This window comes from Amblyomma americanum, chromosome 9, assembly GCF_052857255.1.
Source record: "Amblyomma americanum isolate KBUSLIRL-KWMA chromosome 9, ASM5285725v1, whole genome shotgun sequence".
Classification (NCBI taxonomy): domain Eukaryota; kingdom Metazoa; phylum Arthropoda; class Arachnida; order Ixodida; family Ixodidae; genus Amblyomma; species Amblyomma americanum.
This window is the reverse complement of record NC_135505.1, coordinates 147,464,946-147,489,162: the sequence shown is the minus strand read 5'-3', so window position 1 is coordinate 147,489,162 and position 24,217 is coordinate 147,464,946. Positions and strand designations below refer to the sequence as shown.

General features: G+C 45.7%; 1 protein-coding gene across 1 annotated transcript; it reads left to right on the top strand.

The window, feature by feature from the left end:
- Positions 1 to 222: 222 nt before the first annotated feature.
- Cpsf100 (cleavage and polyadenylation specificity factor subunit 2) lies at positions 223 to 24,119 on the top strand. Its single transcript, XM_077638012.1, has 16 exons — positions 223 to 515; positions 3,199 to 3,464; positions 3,960 to 4,205; positions 4,776 to 4,864; positions 8,602 to 8,700; positions 10,317 to 10,439; positions 10,901 to 11,068; positions 12,364 to 12,461; positions 13,913 to 14,000; positions 14,499 to 14,605; positions 17,275 to 17,360; positions 18,746 to 18,990; positions 19,617 to 19,785; positions 20,877 to 20,932; positions 22,885 to 23,019; positions 23,997 to 24,119. Exons 1-16 carry the CDS (start codon positions 367 to 369, stop codon positions 24,087 to 24,089), a joined length of 2,217 nt encoding a protein of 738 aa, XP_077494138.1. The 5' UTR covers positions 223 to 366; the 3' UTR covers positions 24,090 to 24,119.
- The last annotated feature ends 98 nt before the right edge of the window (positions 24,120 to 24,217 follow it).

Genomic DNA, 24,217 nt, shown 5'->3' with positions numbered 1-24,217 from the left:
TGATCCTTAACATGCACTCACATCACACAGCACACGGGCGCTTTTGCGTTTCGCCGCCTCCAACATTTCTTTGTTTTCACCACCACCACCACCACCACGACCATCGAAACGCGGCCGCCGCGGTCGGGTTCGAACCCAATGCTCGGTTAGGCGGCGCCACTTGTAAGCTCTGCGTGCAATGAACAAGCCATTGAAAGCCAACTTCGCAAACAATCCAATCTTCGCCTGCGCGCAAAACATGGCTGTCGTGGTGCCGGGTCTCATTCTGGCGTTTCGACGCGTGTGAACGTGTGTGTTTGCCCAAATGTGTTTGTTTTGACTAAAGCGGTGCGTGTGCTTGCGTCAAGGCACGTCGAGCGCAGCGGCATGACATCTATTATCAAACTGCACGCCATATCGGGCGTCCAGGACGAGTCTCCGCAGTGCTACCTTCTGCAAGTGGACGAATTTAAGTTCTTGCTTGACTGCGGCTGGGATGAGTTCTTCAGTTTGCACGCCGTGAAGGAAATGAAAAAGTGAGTGCCCGTGGATGTGCCTCCAGGGGAAAGTCAGCAATGCTTTCTTGACCACCAGCCTTTCTTTTTCTACAGGCAGCGTTCAGCGGTCCGCCGTTCTTTTTTGTATTCTTTGACAGTGCCTGTGCACATTTGAAACGAAGGCTCCCGTGCTTCACTTGGCAGTGACATGAAAGTTACTGCGTGCTGTCCTCAACATGCGTGGCGGAATTGACATCTGAGCTAGTTGGTTTTTCATTTTCAAAAATTATATAAAGCGCACTTAGGACAACAGACAAGGGAGACGCGCTTGTGTTGTTTGGTCTTCCTTGTCTGTTGTCCTAAGTGCGCTTTATATAATTTTTGAAAATGCGTGGCGGAGTTCGTGACGGATATGGCGGGGTTCTTTTTTTTTTCTTGATGCTTTGCTCTTCCTGTGGATCCTTTGCTGAAGGCACTTCTTGTCCCGACAAATATTTGTAAATACATGAAAACGGGCACTAAACAACCAGGGCAACCAGCATAAAACAAATGGTAAAAAGCAGTCGTGACCAGTTTTACGTATGCATTTCAAGAAATTTGGCTGACAAAACTAGAGCTGCGTGTTATTGGGCTTCTTGCTGTGTGCTATGCTAAAAATAAATAAAGTGCTCTGCAGCATTAAAGTCCTGTACGAGGCTTTTGCAAGCTGTGTACAACAAAGTGTGTGTTTCGTAGCGTCTGTGCACGCAGTTTGTGAGATAGAAGCACAGAGCCTAGGTCAGTATTTGCAGCACCTGCGCGCCATTTCGGATCAAGTCTTCGTGGTAATGTCCAAAGGCAGCCTCTCCAGCAGCCAGGACAATTTCCGCACTGAATTCCTCCTAGCACACGTGTACCTGTGATTAGTTACAGAAAAGCAAATGACATTTTGTCATCAAAATGAATTTTTAGTGCTTTCACGGACGTCTTTCAGGAATGACCGCAGTTATAAACTTTCATTGACAGAAAATTGGCTCGCTCTTGGGTAGCGAGTGCCTGCAAGCAATGATTTATTTAGGCTAGAGTGTCTTCACCAAAAGTTGTGGCATGGAATTTTTCACATTGAACATGAAATTCAACACAATTTACCATGCCCTTGCTGGAGTGGCAAGAATAACAATTCAATTGCATAATAGAATTAGCAAACAAACGCCGCCGCGTTGGCTGAGTGGTTATGGCACTCGGCTGCTGACCCGAAAGGTGCGGTTCAATTCGGCCGCGGTAATCAAATTTCAATGGAGGCGAAATTCTAGAGGCCCGTGCGCTCTGCGATGTCAGTGCACGTTAAAGAACCCCAGGTGGTCGAAATTTCCGGAGCCCTTCGCTACGGCGTCTCTCATAGCCTGAGTCACTTTGCGACGTTAAACCCCGTAAATCTAATCAAATTAGTAAACAACAAAATAATCAGAGCAGTCAGGTGTCAGGATAACCAAAACACATTGTCAAATAATCAAACAGCACAAAAATCAATAAAGTGCAAAAGAGACTAAAGGAAGGAAAAAAATGTGCACCCTTGGAGTGCTGTGTTAGCAACCTCAGGACTTGCACCCGAACGCGGCATGCACACCACTGCAGAGCTTATCTGAATATTTTTCACGCTAGGCTGTGACCATTGTTCATCGCGTCTGCTTTTTGGCTGTGTCAAGCCACGTGGATCTTTTAAGCTTCGCATTCTAAAGTGCTCAGTAGCCAAGAACAGCCACAAGAAATAATAGAAACTGCTCTCGTGCTGCGGTCAGTCATTGGCAGGAGCCAGGTTGACTTCTCCAAGTAGCGACTAAAATGAACTGTGTTGGCAAAATTGCAGTCATGAAAAGCACAGAAAAATTGTTCTCATGACACTGTAAGTAGCCTGTCAGAGTCAAGTGCTAGGAGAATTCCAGCTGGAAAATTCTTCTAGCTGACAGTAGAATAGATGCTTCTATGTTCTAAACATTTTCTTTTACTGTTGCCATGACCGCTGAATGATTTGCAGTATCTAGTGAGGCAGAGCAAATAAATGAAAACTGGCTTTAAAGGACCATAGACACATACCTTTAGTGGCATGTTTTCATGTTTCAAGTGATGTGTTAGACATTAGAATACATGGTTCATCGCGTGGTATTTGCCTACGTCCACTAAATAATTTATAATTGAATTTCTTCTCTTATGCTGTTTTGCTCTCGGTTTAATCAACTGAACGATGGTTGTGACATGTAGTTGGTGTTTAGGTCTCGTGAGGCACTAAAAAAACAAGTATAATCATTGATACATAGTTTCAGTTTACTACAACAATTAAGCCAGCCTACTTCAGGATTCAGAACGACAAAAATGATGTGTCAGCAGTTAGCCTTTTTTTTTTTCATGACTCGCATGACCTAAACAACTACACGTCACAGCCATTGTTTGGCTGATGAAACCAGAACCGAAATAGCCATCGAGAAGAAGTTCAATAATAGATTGAAGGCGAAAACCACAAGGTCACTGAAGCTTGCTGACATTTAACGTGTTATTGAAAGAAGAAAACATGAAAGCAAAAATTTGGTATCTGTATTCCTTTAAGTTCCTCATGTTCACAATTGTTGACAGGGCTTGTGTGAATTTATTGCTTCGTGGCTTTCTCTTTGTGGTTTTTCTCTTTGAGTTTGCTGTGCCACATCTATTCACGTGTCTGCACAGCCACGTCAAGCTGTCGTCTTTGCAGGCATGCAAGCCAAGTGGATGCAGTGCTTCTTTCATTTCCCGACTGTGGTCACCTGGGGGCACTGCCATACCTGGTGGGACAGTGTGACCTCAAGTGCCCCATCTATGCCACTGTCCCCGTTTACAAGATGGGCCAGATGTTCATGTATGACCTGTTCCAGTCACGCCACAACATGGAGGACTTCACCCTTTTCACCCTCGACGACGTCGACGCAGCATTCGACAAGATCATTCAACTCAAGTACAGTCAGACGGTCAATCTCAAAGGTGAGAGGGTAGCATGTCTGTAGTGCGTGTCTCGAGAGTTTCGCTAGCGTGGGGTAGTTTTGCATTTCATTGCCGTGTACTGAGGAGACCCGTTTGTACAGATTGACAGTGTTTGCCTGCACTTAATATATGATATTTGCAGTTCCTTCATTAAAAATAATTGTTTTCATTAAAATGACACTAAGAAGAACTTCATCTAAGTTTTGTTTCTAGGGAAAAATTAATTGCTAGCTAATTGCGGCAGTGTTGATGTTTTTTTGGCGGAAAGAGATGCATTAATTGCTGAAAAACTTGTATTTAAAAATGGAACATTTTTCCTCACCACTTGATTCAGAATCATGACGTCAGTGATAAAAAAGGACTCCGGGATCACTGACTACAAGTGAATGGCTGTATCACCTAGCCTCAGGAATCTGCAGGTTTACAGCCTCGCAACAAACTTTCTGAGCTACTCCTGCCTCCTGACGCGAGTGCTCGGCAATGACTTGCCTGCAGGCAAGGGCCAGGGCCTGTCGATCACCCCACTTCCCGCCGGGCACATGATTGGCGGCACAGTGTGGCGCATCGTCAAGGACGGCGAGGAAGACATTGTGTACGCAGTAGACTTCAACCACAAGAAGGAGCGGCACCTCAACGGCTGCGCCCTGGAGACCATCAGCCGGCCGTCTCTGCTCATCACCGACTGTTACAACGCCAACTATGTGCAGGCACGCCGGAGGACGCGGGACGAGCAGCTCATGAGTAGGCCGGCCTGCTTTTCTGTGCTGCTTCTTTCAGTCAGATGCTTAAAGCTACTTTGTTCTCGCATCTACCAGTGCCCTGAATAGTGTGCCACGCTCGTCATATATCCTTTTCCTGTTGTGTAGTTGTTCATTGGTGTCAACCTCTTATCTCATGAGCACCACAGTGTGAAGGACAAAGTTTAGACATAAGAGGAAGCAAGAGTACTTTGTCCCATCAGTACTGATTAAAGCGTCGGCAGCTGTCTCTTTCAGCATGCTGCTGTAAAAGTGTCATCTGTCAAATTGTTGTCAGTCAGGTTGGCTAGTCAGAATAAATAGCGGCAGTGTTAATAAGGGCCGAAAAACCTTTTCTGAGGGCCTTTTATGGAAGGAACAACCTTCCACTCACTGTTCCAACTCATGCCTTCTCTTTGCTGGTAAATGCTTAACCATGTTGCCTGGTTCACAAATCTGCTTGTTTTTGGGTATCCCAGTTTGCCGAGTTTCTCACTGGCCAAAGTAGCATCTGAAGAAAAGAAGCATTGCTCATCAGAAAGTATTGTTGACAACTTCTCAACATTCTTTGCAGCCAACATCCTGCAGACCTTGCGGAATGGAGGCAACGTTCTAGTTGCCGTCGACACTGCCGGCCGTGTCCTTGAACTGGCCCACATGCTGGTACAACAGACCTCTTGTGCTTGGTTTACTCTTGTATCCTAAAGGCCCGACCTCAAGGCAGCGTTTCTTCGGCGTCGCATAGGCATTTCGGCTGCCAGCTCCGCCAGAGAGGAAATTCCTGTGCTTGGAACGAGGCAATGTAGGGGGACCCAGATATCCAGCAGGCTAGATCTCAGTGTCAGCACGAGGAATACCTTGTAGCTGGATTGGTGGGGACCAATGACTGGCCACGCATCGGCACTGACTTCCAGACTGATTCACGCTGCTGCTGTACCCGCCATAGGGGCAGCCAGTTTCTGTGAAGGTAGCAACACTCTTTCTATCCCTGTGCTCTAATCACCCACAATCTCTCCACACCCCCTTTGGAGACGCCAATTCGTATGCCTTCATGTGTTTGGACGCTCTCTCCTGCATGCACCGAGCAACAGCGCCAGTTGACGAGACGTTGATGCGACGCCAAGCAAGCGCTGCCTTGTGGTTGGACTTTAACCGATGACTCTGAAAACAGCCATATACTTCACCGGTGTCATATCCCATGCATGTTCTTTATTGAGCTTATATTGCTCGAAGGTAATGTGCTACTGCAGGCTTCGAACAGCTAGTTGAACAAAACTGGAGTGACTCTCTAATAAAACTCTAAATTCTATCTCCATCACTTTGTACTGCCAGGGTCACACTGAAAAGGTATTCACACACTGGTGAAACCTGCCTCTGAACTGCCCGTCCCATGACAGGAATGGCATGCCCTTCCTTTCTGATGGTGATAGAGAACTCCAGGGCAAGAGGCAGATATTTTTGCTGGTGGATACAAGCAAGCACTCCAAGCATTAGCAGCGGTCTAGCAATATATATATATATATTATGAGTCGTATATCATGAGTCAGCTGAGGCATCATTCTTACAACAGTAGCATTGAAATGAGCTGGTCATTTTTACTGTTAATGCAGACACTGCTAAATGAGCTTAAACTACTATATAAATAATTCTTGGCCCGTATTTTAAGTGGATTTGTCCAGTTCAATCCGTGCCATTTGGTTGGGGCCCCAAATGTAAAGATGAGGGCTGTGTGATGACAGCTGAACCATCTCTCCAGTTGTGTCATTTTGGCTGAAAATGCACTTGCCATTGCATCAGTATTTGTAGTGTAAAAAAGTGGATGTTGCAGAACTGATTCTATGAGTGCATTCATACTATAAATGTAAAGCCATGCAGAAGCCCAAATATGCAGCATACTTAAAGGTGGTAGGAGCTTCTACACAACTAGCACAATCTGAGGCGATGGCAGCTGCATGCGTCATATTTTGGAACAAGGTTGGAGCACACTAGCTACGTTCATTTGGATGTGTTCTCTTGGTGGACACTTTCAGAATGCATGCCCTGGTAGCAGAGACATTCCTCCCAGTTCTGCTAAAAACGTAGTACTGGCATTAGATGGCATGTAGCTAAATGTCATTGAGCACACTGCCATATTGCGTTAAGCTGCCAGCTACAAAGCAACATTTCATCCTTACAGGTTCAGTATAATCTTGCTTCAACAGATATTCAGATATGGCAAACCAATACATAATGTTTGATTGGTCTCTCTATCTCTGCCGTTGATTGAACTTCATTTACTGCAGATTCAGTTACAGCGCGCATTCGGATAGAAGGGGCTCATTCAGGGTGCCAATAAGCTGGGTCATGGTGCATATACCACCGGACTTTTTGGCACGAGATGCGCGTGCCCATGTATCTCATGGAACTGGCGGTAGCTGCACATTTAATTTGCACAGAAATGCAACCTGTCAGTTTAAAATTATCAATGGACGCTTGCCTCCGCTATGTGCATGTTGATAATATGCCACGCTGGCCGCGCTGTTTATTGCACTCGCATTTGTGAGCACTGTACACTTCCCATGCGATGCTACATTGCTTGTGAGCGCTTTGTAGTAAGTCTTCATGGTGGTTTAATCAGCCTTAACTTGGAGTCATGGTGTCTGTAGCAATCGCACATTTTCATGCTGGCCTGCAAGTGCCTTACGCGTCGTGCTCAGTTTCACCAACTTTACACAGCTTCATTTGCTTTGTTACTGCTTGGTAATGTTGCTGGACTCTGATAATTATGTTTGTGCATGAAATCGAAAGTCTTGACCATACTTTCTAGGCTGTACATTGGGTGTGGCCTAGAAAGCCCAAATATGCCGTTAAGGTCATTAGAAAGCCCTTTAAATGTAAGCATGTAAAAAAAAGTGGTGTGCCCTGGTCAATGGGCCCATTTCCAGCGATTGGCCTTTCTCATATGTTCTCCCTTGGTTTCCCCCCAAAAATGTGTGTTCGCTGCACTCTTCTAAAGCGCAAACACTTCAAACATCCTCACAACAAGTGGAAGGAAAGCACATGGACAAATGGAAAGGAAATTTTTTTTGTAGGTTCCATTTTGTGCATTTTTTATCAGCCTGATCGCGCTGTTCCCTACCGGAATTCACACTATTGTAAAGAATTTGAATTATTTAGCTTTTTGCGTTAATTTTAGTTTGGAAGATACACAGTTTGGAAGATACACAGGACATAGCTAGCATCAGATGTGCTAAAATAATCATTACAATCTGCCGATGTTCTTTCCAGTCAGGACCAAATAACACTCGTGAAAGCATAGCTTGTTTCAATTTAGTTCAGAGACAGAATTATCAACCGCCAATATTGGCAAATAATATTATTAAATATTAAGTATGCATTTGTTTTTCTCAGCTTTATTATTGCTGCCTCTTCAAGAGCCTGCACTTGTCTCATTAGTCCAATGCCATTGCTTCAAGACAAAAAAAATCTGCGCTTCCAATGTAAACCACGGGATTTAGTTTTCACGGTGAACAGATGAGAAATATTATTTGATTCGGTAACTGCCTGTCAGCATCTGCGTGCAGTAACAATGCAGGCAGCACTATGATTAGATCTTCAGCAGGATTCAGCAAATTAGCATGGTTCAGTGGCGTTTGTGGCTGACACTGTCATCCCTGCAAGATGTAATGTCAGGTACCCAAGCAGCACAGCGCATTGGCATAATGGTGGAAACGTATTGGAAAATAGAGGTCTAAAGGACCAGCTTTTGCCGGTATATTTCCAATGTTGGGCCGATGCATGCTGCTAGGGTCGCAAGCAACACAGGTGATTGCCCCAATATTGGATATATACCGGCGAAGGCTGCTACCACGAATGACCAGCGTGAAACCATCCCTTTCCAGTATTGGGCCAATTTCCTGTGCTGCTTGGGTTACATGTCAACTCTCACACAGTTTGATTCCCTTGCGTGTTATTTCGCCGCGGAATGAACTGTGCGGGATGTGCACGAATAGAAAATTATGTGCACATAATGTAGGCCGTGCTTGCAGTGGCAGCGGAAGCTACGAGTGGTCCGCCTACGGTTACAACAGCTACCGCTAGGGGGCTTTCAGTGTCACCGCTACCAACAGTGCATGTGGCATATATTATCGAAAGCTGTTAGTTGTACAGCTACCTTCTTTCATAGGTGTTAAGCCAAATAAACCAGTTCTGGTGTGTAGCTAATGTGTGGCTTCAGGATCACTCTGGTTATAGCAGACTCGTCCACGGTTATTGTCTGTTGTAACAGTATTTGGGTTCTGCAGACTTCTTCTACGACTGACCGAAATCTTGTACGCTGTCAAGGTCTGTTGTAGTCGATTTGTAGTGACATTTTTTGTTTTAGAATTCTGTCAGGCTGATTCTGTGCTCTTACCTCATAGGAGCAGCTCTGGCGCAACCAGGATTCGGGCCTGATGGCCTACTCCTTGGCCCTGCTCAACAATGTCAGCTACAACGTGGTCGAGTTTGCCAAGTCACAGGTAAGCTGCCAAGACACCTTGAAAATCTACCAAGGAACCGTGCAGACTGTACTGTGGGGATAGAATTCATTGTATCATATCTTTCTTGCATTTTGTTTTGATGTATCACTGCCTTCACGCCCTGTAATACGGGCTTTATGTACTTTAAATAAATAAATAAATACAGCTCTTGGGAGTGGAGTCTGTTGGTTGATTAATACCCCTGTCACACGGGCACTTGTAAGGCCTTAGAAATTAAGGTCCTTTGCCCCAAAGGCACGTGACGCGCATCTACACGGCAAAGCGTCGAGACCTTTGCGATAAAGGTCCGTAGCAATAAAGGCGGCCGTCAGCGGCCTTAAAATTGCTTAAAGGAGCAACCCAGACGGCAGCGCCAGCTACCGAGCTTAAAGTATAAAAAATTGACGCAATTTTTTAGTTTTGAAACCGGAAAAAATATCTAATTTATCTTATTTAATGGTTAATCTTGCGTTACAGTGCACTTAACCGTAGAGGAGGCTATGACTAAAGACATCCACACTGCTAAGAAAGGACTTGAACGATTTTCAGCAGCCGCATCGACACACACGTGCTTGCGCATCTCGCTTTGCTGTTTTTTCTTCGTTTGCTCTTTGTTGTGTGCGTGTTTTGAGTTTGCTTGTGTGCACACAGACACAAGCAACAAAGCACGCTTCTCGAACACAACGAGGAGCTGAACGGAAAAGTGCACCTACCATGGTCGGACCGAGAACGACGAAAAAAAAACAAGAAACTTTGTTTCAAAATATCCGTTTCACCGTCAGAACACTCGTTTATTATCGTGATAGCTACTTTTTCCAACATAAACGAAAGCACTCTTAGCCGAAGTGCTACCGTCTGCTCTAATTTCATAATGTTACTAGCGCCGCTTCACACACAGTATTGACTTTTGGCATTCACGGAGGCCGCGTTCTAGCTCCTTTGGATTTGCCGTGTAGCAGCGTCGCTGCTCCTTTTTGGTTTTCCTCCTTTAGTGCAATAAGACAACTTTACAGCAAAGGCCGAGAAGAAGTCCCGTGTGACAGGGGTATTAGAGGACCATTGTTCTCCCACATTGCAAATGAGAACATCATCTGTACAAGTCACTTGGCTAACATGTCTTTAGTTGAGGATTGATTCAGAACATATGACTTGAAGCCTACAAGCTAAACTAGAATGTGGCAATCTCGGTGATAGCAACTAGGCATACAATAATTTTTATCTGCAGAGTTAAGGAATGCTGCTACAAGTAGCATATTGAAGGCTGTCACTGTTTTGAGAGCTTCGCACTGGCTTGCCATATTTGTAAATGAGTACGGAAGGAAAGGTGTTGCATTTATTTCTCATTTCTTTCCGATCTAGGCTGCTGCTCCTTTTGGCTGCGTGTGGTAGTGAGACTGTTCAAAGATAATGATTAGTGGTTTGGCGGTATGGTGTTCTCTCCTGTTATTGTGTGCACAACCATACGCAAAAGGGACTGAAATGTGAGAAATGGCTGTGAGCTACGAACACTGGAGCAGATGTGCTACATGTTGCTTCATGTTAGTATACGTATCAGTGATGAAGCCTTTGTTGCTTCATGTGAAGGCTTGGTGCTTGCCTCCCACGACATTGTCCAGGTGGAGTGGATGAGTGACAAGGTGATGCGGTCCTTCGAAGGCGCCCGCAACAACCCCTTCCAGTTCCGGCACCTCCAGCTCTGCCACGGCTTGGCCGAACTGGCCAGGGTTCCTGAGCCAAAGGTCAGCGTTTGTCCCTCTAAATTTAGCGTCAGCTTCGGCTGCTGTGTCTGTGAAGTTGCTGCTCGTGATGTGCCTCATGTAATCCTTATATGTAGGGCAGCTATTCATTGAAGTTCCACCTTTCATGATGTTACTGGGACTATGCCTTCTTGAGGAAACAGGACAGGACGAATAAAATGTCTCTGCTCAGCATTGCTGTATCCTGTCCGGTTTCTTTAAGCCAGCACAGAATGAACACACCTTCTATTTCGTAGCTAAAATCTAAATATTTTTGCTATCACATTACCCCATGTAATGGATACCCCCAATTTTCATTAGGTATCTTTTTTTAAAGGGGTTGGGGGAATGCCAAGAGGAGGGCACTCATTGTGGGAGTAAACAGAGTCAGAAATCCAGGTGTTGGAGTGTGGCCCTGTCAAGGTCAATTGTGGTGCAGTGTTTCAAGACACGGTCATCCACAGGTGGTGCTGGCGAGCATGGCGGACATGGAGTGTGGCTTCTCGCGGGAGCTCTTCATCCAGTGGTGCAGTAGCCCACGCAACAGTGTGGTGCTCACCAGTCGCACGGCACCCGGCACGCTTGCGCGGCAGCTCATCGAGAACCCGCACCAGCAGTCGCTCACAATCACGGTGAGAGGAGCGCTCTGCCGTTTGCAGAGTGTTAGCGCTGCTCACAGCTCTCCTTATGATGACTAGGCCCTCGAATCCTGTGGTACATTCAGAAAACAAACCCCTCTATAGTAAAGTGATTCACACCATCAGACCAGCAAAAATCTTTATCAGGTTCTTTACTATATCAGTTGTTGGTGATGGCATGCCTCTGAGGCTGCTCTCTGGTAATTAATTGGCTACTTACTAAACACAGTGTTGGCTTATAAAATAAACACTCACAAATACCTTCCATCGTGCTTCTATTGTTCTTTTATGTGATAATTATTTATTTTTAGTTATCACATTTCGTGTCATCACAATTTCAGTTTTGTTTATGTCTTGAGGAAGTACCACATTTGCACAAATACAATGCGGCTACGAATATAACGCATGTTTTATTTCATGTGAAAACCAAAGGTTTGCCTGAACACGGCGTCATTTTCCGCAGCCTCAGCGTCATTTAAGAGGGAATAGTTAAGCGTGCGACACAGCCGAACACGGTGGTACTACTGCTCACGCAGTGCCACTGCGCCTCCATTTCTTGCCGCCGCTTGCCTGTGCTTCGCGCTGCTGTTCTGCAGATGTTCTTCCTTTTCTTTCCTTCCCTGCACCTCACTACTCTTTTACTGTCTTTCCTTTCTGGGCCACCTGCTGCGCCTTCTTTCTGTGCTCATAGCCTGCTTTACTTGTTTTTTTCAATGTGCACCACGCACTTTGCTTCACGGCCTCAAGGACTTGAAGAAGTTTGCTTCTCCTCCTAACTTGCGAACGTGGTGGCGAAGCTGTCTCAAAGAGCAATGTTTTATTGTCTTCGGAATGCATTTGCCTCTGATTGTCGGCCTCGCACGGCCTAGTTGTTATCATTCTGCGGGTGCGACATCGCCACGGCCTGACGCTCTTTACTGTTGATGCTATTTGCGGCTATAGTGTAATAGTTTATAACTAAATAATGGATATCACAAAGGAATAGCTGTTCCCCTTAGAAGCCCGTGTAGAGGGCTGAATTTGATATCTCGTTTCTACCAATTGAAATTTCTCTTAAACAGGATTTAACAAACCCTAAGTGAATGTCACTAACTGTTTCGAGCTGAGTGTGTCAAGTAATAAGTACGCAGCACCTCCTTAGCCATTTGACGCGGCCACGCCATAACCCACACTGTAGCAAAGCTAGAGGATAGGCTGGCATAGCTGCCACTCCTGCAGTGGCTGCAGCGCCGTGACACACTGGCTTCACACTAAGCCATGCGCCGTGTTCACCCCTTGCCTCCTCACAGGTGAAGAAGCGCGTCCGTCTAGAAGGTTCCGAACTGGAGGAGTACATGCGCAAGGAGAAGGAGCTGGCCGCAGCTCGTCACAAGGCCGAGCGGGACACGTGAGTGTGCATCCTGGTCTCTCCCTCTTTTCCGCTTTTGTACTCGGATACAACTTAAACGGCCACAGAAAGGGGTGTTTGAGCTTGGCTTTAAAATGCTTGCACTATGTATAGCACAGGCCACCGAGCGTTCATGCCGCGTACGAGACCTCAAAAGAGAGCGGGAAATTTACAATACATTTTTAAAAATACCCGCTTTCGCGCCTCGCGGCGACGCGCGGTGCCGGGCTTTCACGCGAAAACCTGGAAGATGATGCCACGTCCTGCTAATGACGTCAACAGCCGGGCGTAATCATTGGTTGACAGCGCCAAACTCTTTCAGACGTCATGTGCTACAGCGGCCGTGGCCACTCCACGCGCGCCGAAGCTGGTGGAGGTGGGGGGGAGTGAGTGAGTGGTGCTGTTGGAGGAGCGCCGCCGATTTGGCGTGCGAGAGGAGAAGGAAAGGCGCGAAGACTCAGAAGTTCAATTTTTGTCTGCATATAACTCAGCTTCCACAAAACGCATTAAAATAATTCTTGCTGGGGGATAATTATGAACTGTCATCTTTTAACATCCCAGACATATCGCACCTTTATTGAGACCCCCTTTCTGGGTCCCTTTAACTCTGCTGTGACGCTCTACCCACACTCAGAACCGCCACACAGAATTCTTCCGTGACAAAAACATTGTCCATTGTTAAAGCTTTCCTTGTTAAAGCCTGTTGTTGTTGTTGTTTGCTGGTACAGTCAAACATTGAACAGCTGATTTCATTTACTGTTGTAATTGGCCAGCGAAATAATACAGGATGCCACCCACCATTGCCTATTGTTACCAACTGCTGTTTTTTTTTTTAAGTTGTGTACTACTATTGTTTATCACATTAAAATTTTTATTTCGTACCCGAATCATTCCCGCAATGAATGGAACTTGAATTTATCCTTCGGCTATGCCAAACTCGTGGAGTAAATGTGAATTCGGAGGCGCTGTGTGATGGCACAGAAAATGTAGAAGTGATATGCCCACACATAGGCACAGTTGTGTCACTAACAAACAGTAGACTTGTCTACCATAGCTTTTGCCCTTGTCTAGGTGGCCTAGTTAGACCAAGAGGTAGACAGTATAAGTCTGCAATATGACCGCAAAATTCCACAGGTTCAAAGATCATTGAAATAGTGTGCAGTTCACTTTTGACGCCACTTGTACTCTCGATCGCACTCAACATGGGCTGCAACATACAAGGTGTGGTAGGAGCTCAGTTTTCAAAACAGTGCAGGCCTGGTGTTTCTGAAAATTGATGCAGTTAGCAGTCGATGTAAAGAACAAAGCATACACCGAATGTTTGTGCAAGTTTGGTGCTCTGTGTGAAGGCGCATTGATTTACTGCTATAACGCGGAATCTTGCGTTGGAAGTCGTATTGAGCTTCATAGTACACAGTTGCACACCTCGAGTTGTTCCTCTTCTGTTGCAGGGAGCTGGATGTGTCTGATTCGAGTGAAGAAAGCGAGGACGACATGGACATTGACGAGAAGAAGCCTCTACCAGAGCCTAAAGGAGAGGTAGGCAGCTGATGGTGTCTCTAGTCGAATTCTCATAGCCAAATTTTTAAAATGGCTTTGGATCCCATAAGCGTTGGCAAGCTGGTTGAAATCTCGGAGCATTGCTTTGTGAAAACTGCAGCCCTCTCTAGCGTGTGCCAAGACGTGATGTCTTGTCAAATGTTTCTGACTGTAGTGCGTGTTGTGTAACGTGTAAGACATGTATGCCCACCATTGTAGGTTTATGGAATGCTACTTAGGCGAAGAAATGTTAACTAATTTCTTTGCATCTGGGGCATCTTGCTTGAGGTTCAGTGTCGCACTTTGTAATCCGCACACCTGCAGTTAGTCCACATACAGTGACGGCCCTGGAACAAGTTCCTTCGCTAATATTGTGCTGCATAAACTTTTGAACAAGGGTGTGCATTTGCTTGTACCACCGGTCCTGCGTACATGATGCCATGCAAGGGTACCAAATGTGGTGCGCATTTCATTCCGATTTCATTTTGTCTGCCACAGTCGAAGGCCAAGAGCTTGGGCTTCTTCAAGCAGGCCAAGAAGTCGTACCTCATGTTTCCAGTGAGGGAGGACAAGATCAAGTGGGACGACTATGGAGAAATTATCCGGTCAGTGAGTTTTTTTGTTGAACTGCTTTTGGTGCTGGTGTGTTATAATTAAATTTGATTCTGCACAAGTTCCCACTTCACCTTGCCTGTATGCCAGTTACTTCGTCGCCTAAGGGAGGTATTCTTTTTTCCCATTTCTGTAATGCAGCAGGAAAGCAACAAGGAACGGTTGAGATTGCTGTAACCTGCAGGCAGGACTAGTTTCGCATAACACTGCCGGCAGTTGCTGCACCATGGCATCATTTACTGTATTTAGATTAGGAGGAATCTTCTCACTTGGGACAACAAATGTTTATTGCAATCATTCTAATGTCACAAAGTAAACAGCACTACCGCCTTGCTGTCCTTTCCCCACCTGGCCGGCAAAATTGTCACCACTTGTTATCACGGTCAGAAATCTCCGTGTCTCTCTTAACGGCCAAAAGCATTTCATCCTCGGTGCCATTCATGGCATTTGAAATTCCGCACTTCTTGAAGGCCTTGTTGACCATGGCAGATGGGATCGTGCAACACGCAGCGAGGCACTCTTCATCCCATTGCATGGCGTTTCTGGAAACTGGCCCTTCTTCACCTGTTGAAACCCTTCCAAGTCGACTTGGCAAAAACCTGTCTCTTTGCTTCTGCCAGCCACGCGCAGAAGTTTCAGGAACACCAAGAGCACGTCAGGCAGCCCGATTGCCACTTGCCTCCACATACAGTCGAGCCCTCTTATAACGAACATGAGCGTCATGCGGCGTCCGTTCGTTATATCCCGAAGTTCGTAGTAAGTGGACCACAGCTTTAAAGACAGTTGCTTGTCAAAACACAAAATTTTTTCTTTGCGAAAAAGTCCGTGATGGACTTTCCAGTTTCCAGTTTATTTAAAGCAGAAGCGTGCTATCGCTGAGGCCCTTGGCATAGACAAGTTGTCTGAGGCTCTCTATGTAGCTCATTGCTACAGGCGCGCTTATGGGTGCTGGCTCCAGAGTTTCATCCTCATCAGATTTCTCTGCGTCACTCTCGTCCCGCACTTCAGAAATGATGCCCTCGTCCGTGCACGGTTTCGCGGTGTAGGCGTCGTCATTGACAGAAATAAAATAATTCCAACCAATGTCGTGACCCCCCATGTTGGAGTCAATGACACGCTGCCACAAATCGCCGCTAGTTGGTCATCTTCCGAAGCATCAGGCTCGACATCAGACACTGTGTCGATGAAGCCGACCTTGCGGAAGCAGTTCCGCTCGCCAGTGGCCGTCACCTCCGCCCAGGCCGCTTTCATCATCTCTACCACTGAATACAGTAGAAATGGGCACGGTGTTCCCATTCGCCATCCCGAATTACAACCAGGGCCCAAGATTTGAACGAAGCCAACGAAACGTCCGTACCGCAACAAGGGTGACAAAAGCGCGCGATGGGGTAGACGTGCAACGTGCACAGGCGGCAATCAAGCCAATCAAGCTAAAGATACAGACGTACAGTGCCAGCGGAGGGACCAATGAAGGGCGTCCGTGAGTGCCAGTGCAGCCACCTCTTGGCTCCCTTGGAAGGCCAGCTTCACGGAGCATGGCCTCCGCGCTCGGCACCAGGTGCGGCGCGGTTGATCGCAGAGGCCACATGCGGATTTGCAAGAGAGTGAGGAAAGGGGAGCGGAGTTGTGAGGAGGGGCGGGAGGGCGATGTTGGAAGGCGCGTCGGCGGGGAAGGGTAGGTTGCTCGAGTGTGGCGCGAAACGGGGCGGGCAGTTGGCCTGTGATGAGTCTCGGGAAAACATACCACGCACCGGGCGCACAAAGGGTTCGAAGGCAGGTTATCTCCCATCGCGGCGCCGTGTTTACGCCATCCGGTTGCTGTAACCGATCAGCTGGGCTTAATGGTGTTCGTTATACGTGTGATTTTCTGCCATTGAAACAATGTATATTTTAACGGTCGCGCAGGTTTCGTTCGTTATAAGTTAAAGTTTGTCTTAAGTGGGGCAGTTATATGTGGGCTCTACTGTACTCCACCCCACCCCGTACCCAACCCGTCCCCCTTCTCTTGTGAGGCCGCTCTGCGAGTTGCTCAATCAGCTGTCCAGACGTTGCTATTGGACAGAGCTCTTCTTGAAGTCCAGGCCCGTGTACTCTTGGACAAGTAGGAGCCCACCTACTTTAATTTTGTGCTCCAAAATAACGTTACCACCGCCACCACCTCCATGCACAAAATCACCTTTTTTTTTTTTTTTTCAACCCGACGTCATAATTAACTCGGTGTGTTTTCGCAACCGACGCTTCCATGTTGGCTCAAGTCCAGGTTGGAGCCTTACTGACCACACAGTTCAGATGTTTGTGAGGCCTATTGTCATTTATGACTACAGTAGGCAACGTGGTGATAACGACGCACTAAAAATGCCAAGCCACCATTTTGTGATGCCGATGCCGTATTGCTGGCGTAGTTTCATTTTCATACTCAATTCTGGCATGGATGTCATTTTTAGATTATTTTTTTCCAGAAAAAGGGTGCGCGTTATAGCTGAGTAAATACAGTAGGTAATTAAGGTTGACATTTGTGGCGCCGTCCTGTGACCTAGCTCTTGTTTGTCACAAGAAATAAGGAGTTTTATAAAAGAAAACTGATTGCAATGAAAAAAAAAATTCCTTACCACTCCTGGTTCTGCCAACTTACGAAGCTCTTTCACGCGCAATGTATGTGCAGGCCAGAAGACTTTGTGGTGGTTGACAAGGCAGCTCAGGAAGAGGAGGCAGACGAGACCAAGGCTGAGGACGATGACCTCACACAAGGTGAGCGCATGTACGAATGCTATAGCCATTAAGCCTGCAACTGGCCTGCCTACAGAACTATACAGCCTCAGAAATTGACACCTGCCAGGTCACTCATCTCGGAGGTTGCGGCACAACGCTGATGGTGACCTGTGCTAGCCTGTACTGTCTAGGTAAACTTGTTATAATAGAATTTTAAAGAGCATTGAAGTTTCTTTGCTGTAGCTATTGTTTTGTAATGTTCGTGTAGATTGCGTTACATTTGCATGTCAAGGGGTGTGTTGTTTTCTTTGTTCCGTCTGTAATTTTTATTATACGCCACTTAATTATGGCATAGTTCAGCTGTATGTGGTAGCCATTCGTTTCACCAAAGAATTTATTCCTACGAGGACAGACTGATGATAGTTTACTTTGGAAGCCGCAAGTGACCAGTTTTGTCCAGCCAGCTTATGTGCTAACCGTGCGCAGTGAAGAAATTCAGAAGCAGTTTTAAGTGATTTTAGTTATATACATTTTATTAGAAAGAATTACCATTTAGAGTTTAGTGTGGGACACTGTGTATAAATGACAGTATGAGCAAAAAAGCACGAGAAGCAACCACGTGACATAGGAGAGCATAAACACAGATTTAGTACAAACCATAAAGTTGTGGGAAAACAACTCTTTCAAAACTTGCGAGGCATTGACCGAAGGATTAAGTGAGGCTTGGTGAGCTATAAGGCAGGTTAAACTTGGCACTACTGAGATTTTTTTTAAGCGACTGAGGAAGCATTAGGTTTGTTTACAGAACTTGGTGCTGGCTTTAGATGTCAACACTTCACCAAAGCTGCTACGAAAGCCAGTGGCTGTTCTCGCTGTGACATGCACAGATATACTTTTGCGGTGGCCTAGTGGTTTGCACAGGAGGTGTGGGTTTCGATCGCCACCCACTGCTGTTGTGTACTGCGCTGTTTTCCCCATGAGCACATGATTTCCCCTGGCCTGGCACTTGGCTTTCTGTGGGGTGGAATTCTTGGAAAAAGCCAACAAACATGTATGCTGTGCTGCGAATGCAAGAACCCGCTTAATAACTGCTGCACTGTGTTGTGTGTGTGGTGATGCTTCCGTTTGGTACTGACGTTGTTTTACATGTGTCTCAACCATAGTTTATTCACATGCACATGCCACTTGTATTATTGAATTGACGTTCATATCAATGTCAGTCTTCCTTCTCCTAACCCGCCACACTCCTTCGCTGTTTGGACATTATGCCAGTGTCACGGTTGGTGTCATTGATAGCCGTCGCTGTAAAAAAGCTTTTGAGCCCGCCTTGTGCAGATGAACCATGTCAGCCATTGCGTTCTTCGGCCAAGCCGCCCTTATGCCATTAAATGCCGAATAGTTGTTCACCATCATTGCGTGTGCAGACGTGACAGAGGTGCCGACCAAGTGCCTGGAGAGCTCCCTGCAGCTGGATGTGAACGCATCACTCCAGTTCATAGACTTCGAGGGTCGCTCGGATGGTGAGTCAGTGCGCAAGATTGTGCAGATGATGAAGCCGCAGCGAGTGATCCTGGTGCGCGGCAGCCCCGAGGCGACCCAGGCCATGGCTGCCTTCTGCCGGACTTCAGGCGCCGTCCAGGGACGCGTCTTCACCCCACGAATGAACGAGGTGCGTGTTGCTCTTTCACTGTTTCATCCGCGAGTAGGCTGGGCAGGGCGTTGCACATAAGCACCTCCAATATGAAAGGGAATGCATCGTCCGCATTCAGCCAATGATCACTTTGTTCTAAATAATTTTCTGCTCTGTTCACTTAGTGCTGTGCACCTATGACACTACAAAATGCTTACAAAAGACAAAAACAGACCACGAAAACTGAACACGCTCTGTCTTCATAGTCTATGTTTTTGACCCCTGCAACATTCTTGTTTATAGTTGTGGCACGCCAATTAAACACAGTGCAACACCAACTAGCCACCTTGCTGCTTTGGTTAAACAGTTTTCCTTTTGGTGGACATTTCGGTGGTCCATGGCTATGGATGGCCTATGAGACATTTCTAACTGCAGTGTAAACGTAAAAACAGAATTAGCTGTTCCCTTTTATATTAGACCTAGCTGTAGAGTGAATACTACTGCGGAAGGGGAGCAGGTGTTACTGGGAGAAAATCCTCAGGAAGAGGGGTATGTGATTGGTACAAAAGAGGGCAGTGAGGAACCACTGTGAGAGGTCTGTTGCTATACGGTAGATCTAACTTAACTGATGATGATGGTTTGGTGGGTCTCCGTGTTTTTTGCAGCTGGTGGACGCGACAACCGAGTCGCACATATACCAGGTGAAGCTGCGCGACTCGCTGGTGAGCTCGCTGCAGTTCTCGCGGGCCAAGAATGCCGAGCTGGCCTGGCTGGACGGTGAAATTGCAACCGAAGAGCACCTGGCCCCCGATGGAACGCGGCAAGATAGCCTCGGTGAGTGACGTCCGTCACTGCTGTCTTCCAATGATGCAGCCAGAGACACTAGAGCTAGGAAAGAACCAACACTAGTGATGGTGTGAGTTCTCTTCTTGTTGTGGTCATTTAAAAAAAACAATAAAAGCATGACATTAGCATTATATCAGTCTCAAGGAATTCCTACTCCTTTAATTTGGCCACAGTTTTGCTGCACAGCATGCTTAGTTTTCTGGTTTAGTTTGGTTTATGGGGTTTAACGCCCCAAAGCAACTCAGGCTATGAGGGACGCCATAGTGAAGGGCTCGGGAAATTTCGACCACCTGTGGTTCTTTAATGTGCACTGACATCGCACAGCACACGGGCCTCTAGAATTTCGCCTCCATCGAAATTCCACCGCCACTGCCGTGATTGAACTCTCGTCTTTTGCATCAGCAGCCGTGCACTCTAACCACCAAGCTGCTTAGTTGTTAGCAAGTAGGTATGGCAGATACAAATCAAGTTTCAAGTGGCACCAAATTCATCTTAGGAGCACGGGAAGCCTTATTGGCCTGTGATAACTGTGCAAACTGTGGGTGGGTCTATACTGGTCTCATAAGTATTAAGTGCAAACATGAGACTAGCTTGGTGCGACCTTCTGCAGGACTATGTTTTTTTAATTTCAACCGGTCCACAATTTCATTCCGAATTACGTTCTGTTCTTTTAAGTTAGCATATTTTGGTCTGTGTAACTTGTTTTGCAGTTTCTTTTCCTTTCTGTGTGTACTGCAGTTATTTTGTTTCTGTTTTACAAAGTGTGGCAACTTTAACCCCATTCTTTTTGAAGGCTTTGTGGCAAAGCCAGCAGTTTTTTATAAATAAAATAAATAAACATTTACAAGTAGCGAATAGATTTCATGCCCACTATAGGTAACATTGATTATCTGCAACCTTACAAACATTAAACCATTCAGCGCTCTGGCTTTGAAATACAGGGGCTATGAAGAACTTCACGTTTGGTGTGACTAAGAAAGCTATGCTGGTAGTGTGTTCCAAGACACTTATTTTGTTGAAGTTCACTAGTCTCGGCCAGCTTTAGGCTCACCGGTCATGTGACCTTTGCTCTGTTACAGATGTGGATGAGCCTCGGGACAGCATGTACATACTACAGCCACTGCCGCCGAGTCAGGTAAGGTTTGTTGCAGTGCGTGGCATTGTGCCGGTAAACAGGGGACATCACATCGACATGACAATGAACTTTATGTCGAGAATGAATTGTTACTGCATTGTCCTGTCGCAAGCAGTTAAGCACATTGTCTTGATTGCTACGTAATTCTAAGTGGACTCCAAACCAAAGTGTTGCAAACTTGCAGTGAGGGCTTCTTCATCGAAACAGCATCTGATATTCGTCAGGCGATCAGAAATGTAATGTGTACTAAATAAGCTTGCTGCTGTGTTGACAAGTTTAGCGCAGCAGGTAAAAAGATTCAGCGACACCCGTGTGTAGACTGAACCTCTGATCGCTGGCTTAAGGAAGACAACACTATAGTTCTGTCAGATTCTCGCATGATTTCGTCACGTCTGGTTTCAGGCAGCATAAACTGTGGGGTTTAATGTCGGACACATGAGCTGTGAGGGATGCTGTAGTGGAGGACTCCAGATTATTTTAAACCACGTGGGGTTCTGTGGTGTGTGCTGACTCTACACAGCACACGGCCGGAGTTGAACCCGGACCCTCTGGCTCAGTGGTCGAGGAGCCTAACCACTGAACCACCGCAGCGGGTCGGTTCTATTAGTGCAGGTACACTCCTGTAGAAGTTGCCAGGTGGAACAGTCTACACACTTTTCGTGACGTGGTAGTTATACAGTGACAGCTGAATGAAGATTTATTGGAGAGCCATAATTTTCAGCATTAAACAAAAAAAAAATATTCTGTTGTACACCTGCCAGTTATGTGCAGTTTTCTTTTGGTTTTCAATTGATGCAGTCAACCCTCAATATAATAAACACTGTAGTTACAAATTCATGGCTGTATCGAACTGACCCTAAATATTTTGAACAAACGCATGCAGTTTTTACTTTTTATATAGAAAGCTGTTTGTCACAAAACGTATACATCAAACTGCTGATTGCCAAGCTGCACCTGCTGGGATGGCAGGTGGCAGTCTCTGCTGCACTGCGCGAGTGACTGGTGGTGCTGTGGCAAGCATTCCCGCCATGAAGCACGCTTTATCTCACACTTGCCAAAGGTGCCATGGATGATATAGCAGTGTGAACATTTGGTAGCCAGGCGGTCGGCCGCCTTTTGCGCCTCTCGAGCTCATTGATAGTGCCCAGGAACCAGCAGCACGGTCGGTTGTAGCCTTCCAGTAGCCATCCTGTACTCACGTCGACTATCGCAGATGTGGCGAAAATGGCAGTAGCTTTCGACCTACCGTCCCACTTATCACGAGACACCGCTGTAATGCGGAGAAGCCACCCAAGCTGCCATTTGACCTGCCACTGCTGTTTGTTGGCAGAGAAGCCAACCTAGTTGTCATTTGACGCTCAGTCTTTTGTGGCCTCAGCAATCGCCGCAAGCGGCTTGGAAATGGCGCTAAAACTTCGGAAAAGGTCTCTACCAGTTTCCATCCTTGCGCTAACTAAACTGCGCTTCTCTTGTGCTGCTAGTTTTCTGGCGAAACTTTATATTGCGAACTTCGGCTGTATAAAACTGTTTTACGATTTTTTACCTATTCGTTATAGCGAGGTTCGACTGTATTTCATTTTCCTGGCATTGTCACATGTCCTTAAACTGATGGTACATGATTTTAAAAATGATGGCAGGCATCCTCAAATACCACCATGTTTTCATTGCTGTAACAGTAATACTGGATGCAGTATCAGTACAGCTATTTCGAAAGCAAGTACAAGTTTTGGTCGCTAACTGTTTGTATGCAATTCGTGCCAGTCTTGGTGTTCAGTGACGATTATTTTACTGGGGCTGCTTGTGCACATTTACAAGGCAAGGATACCAAAACAAACTGGGCAAAAGAACTGATGACATTGTCAGGTGTTTGTTGTTTTTTCTTCAGCTTGCTCGACAGTGACAACTGTAGCACTCATTCTTGTCCAAATTATGGCATCCATGCAACCTTGCAGGTACCTGGGCATGCGACTATCTTTGTTAATGAACTCAAACTCTCCGATTTCAAGCAAGTACTCCTCCGCAACGGAGTCCAGGCTGAATTCTCTGGTGGAGTTCTCTATTGCAACGGCATCGTGGCTGTGCGAAGGGTCAGTATCATTGCTTGTGTTTAGCTATGCGTTATCTTAGCTTTGGAAATGGAAGAAAGCAACTTTGTGTTGTTAATTCCACCTTAAATATTATGGTTCATGTAAGTAAGCAAAAAAATAAGTTCAGATTGGTTTTAATGTATATCCTAAGTAATCATAAAATGCCACTTGTTATTGTTTATGTTCTGTTGTTAATTGCACCTTAAATATTGTGGTTTATATAAGTAAGCAAAAAGAAAACAATACAGATTAGTTTTAATGTATCTATTAAGTAATCATAAATTGCCATTTGCTGGGATGTCAGATAGCTATGGGGACTTCTCCCATTTTCTGTAATTGCTGTTGTTGAAGTCAGAAAGCTAGATGTAGGACATTTTTGGGTGTTGAACATCCTAGCGAATGTTGCTGCCAAAATTGTGTAAAACTGTTAGGCAAAGAATGAAAAACTTATTTATACGAATGCAAGAAAAAATAATCTAAAGTCAAAATTGCTGCCTCAAGCAAATTCGCAGTGTTTATTATTAAACAAGCTTGTTACAACTGTGTGGCAACTGGAAGAAGAGCACTTGAGCCATCTTTGCACAGATGGCTTAAGGTACATAAATTTTGGTTCTAGTCGACAAGATATGTTTAGGAAAATATTTACTCATTTTCACATTTCTACAACACTGAGAATGTTGGTACCAGGCATCATTTCCATTTGAGCGACTGCTGTGAGTGCTTGGTAGTTCTGAAATGTTAAGTAGAAGTTTTTGCAACGTGAGCGGACTTTTAAGTAGGTATCCTTTTCATGTTTTCTTTGCGAGCTTTGTGGTTGTTTTTTTCATTTTTGCCGATTTTACGAGGCAGTCACAAAAGTGATTATTCATTTAATTTAGCTCTTAATTGTCACGTGGGTGGCCTGCTTGGCTGATAGCTTGCAGCCTACATGGCCTTTTTTTTTTCTCATCCGATTCTCATTTTCCCAACTTTTACAGAACGAAGCTGGTCGAATCAACATTGAAGGTTGCCTTTGCGAAGACTACTTCAAAGTCCGTGAAATCTTGTATCAGCAATACGCCATCATTTAGAAATAAAGTCTCATCATTTACACACTTTTCTGCATCTTGCAACAACAGTTTGCATATTCTATTCTTACCTAAATTTTTCATCTGGTGACTACTTTGTCTCACTCTTGACGCATAGAAAACCCAAATTT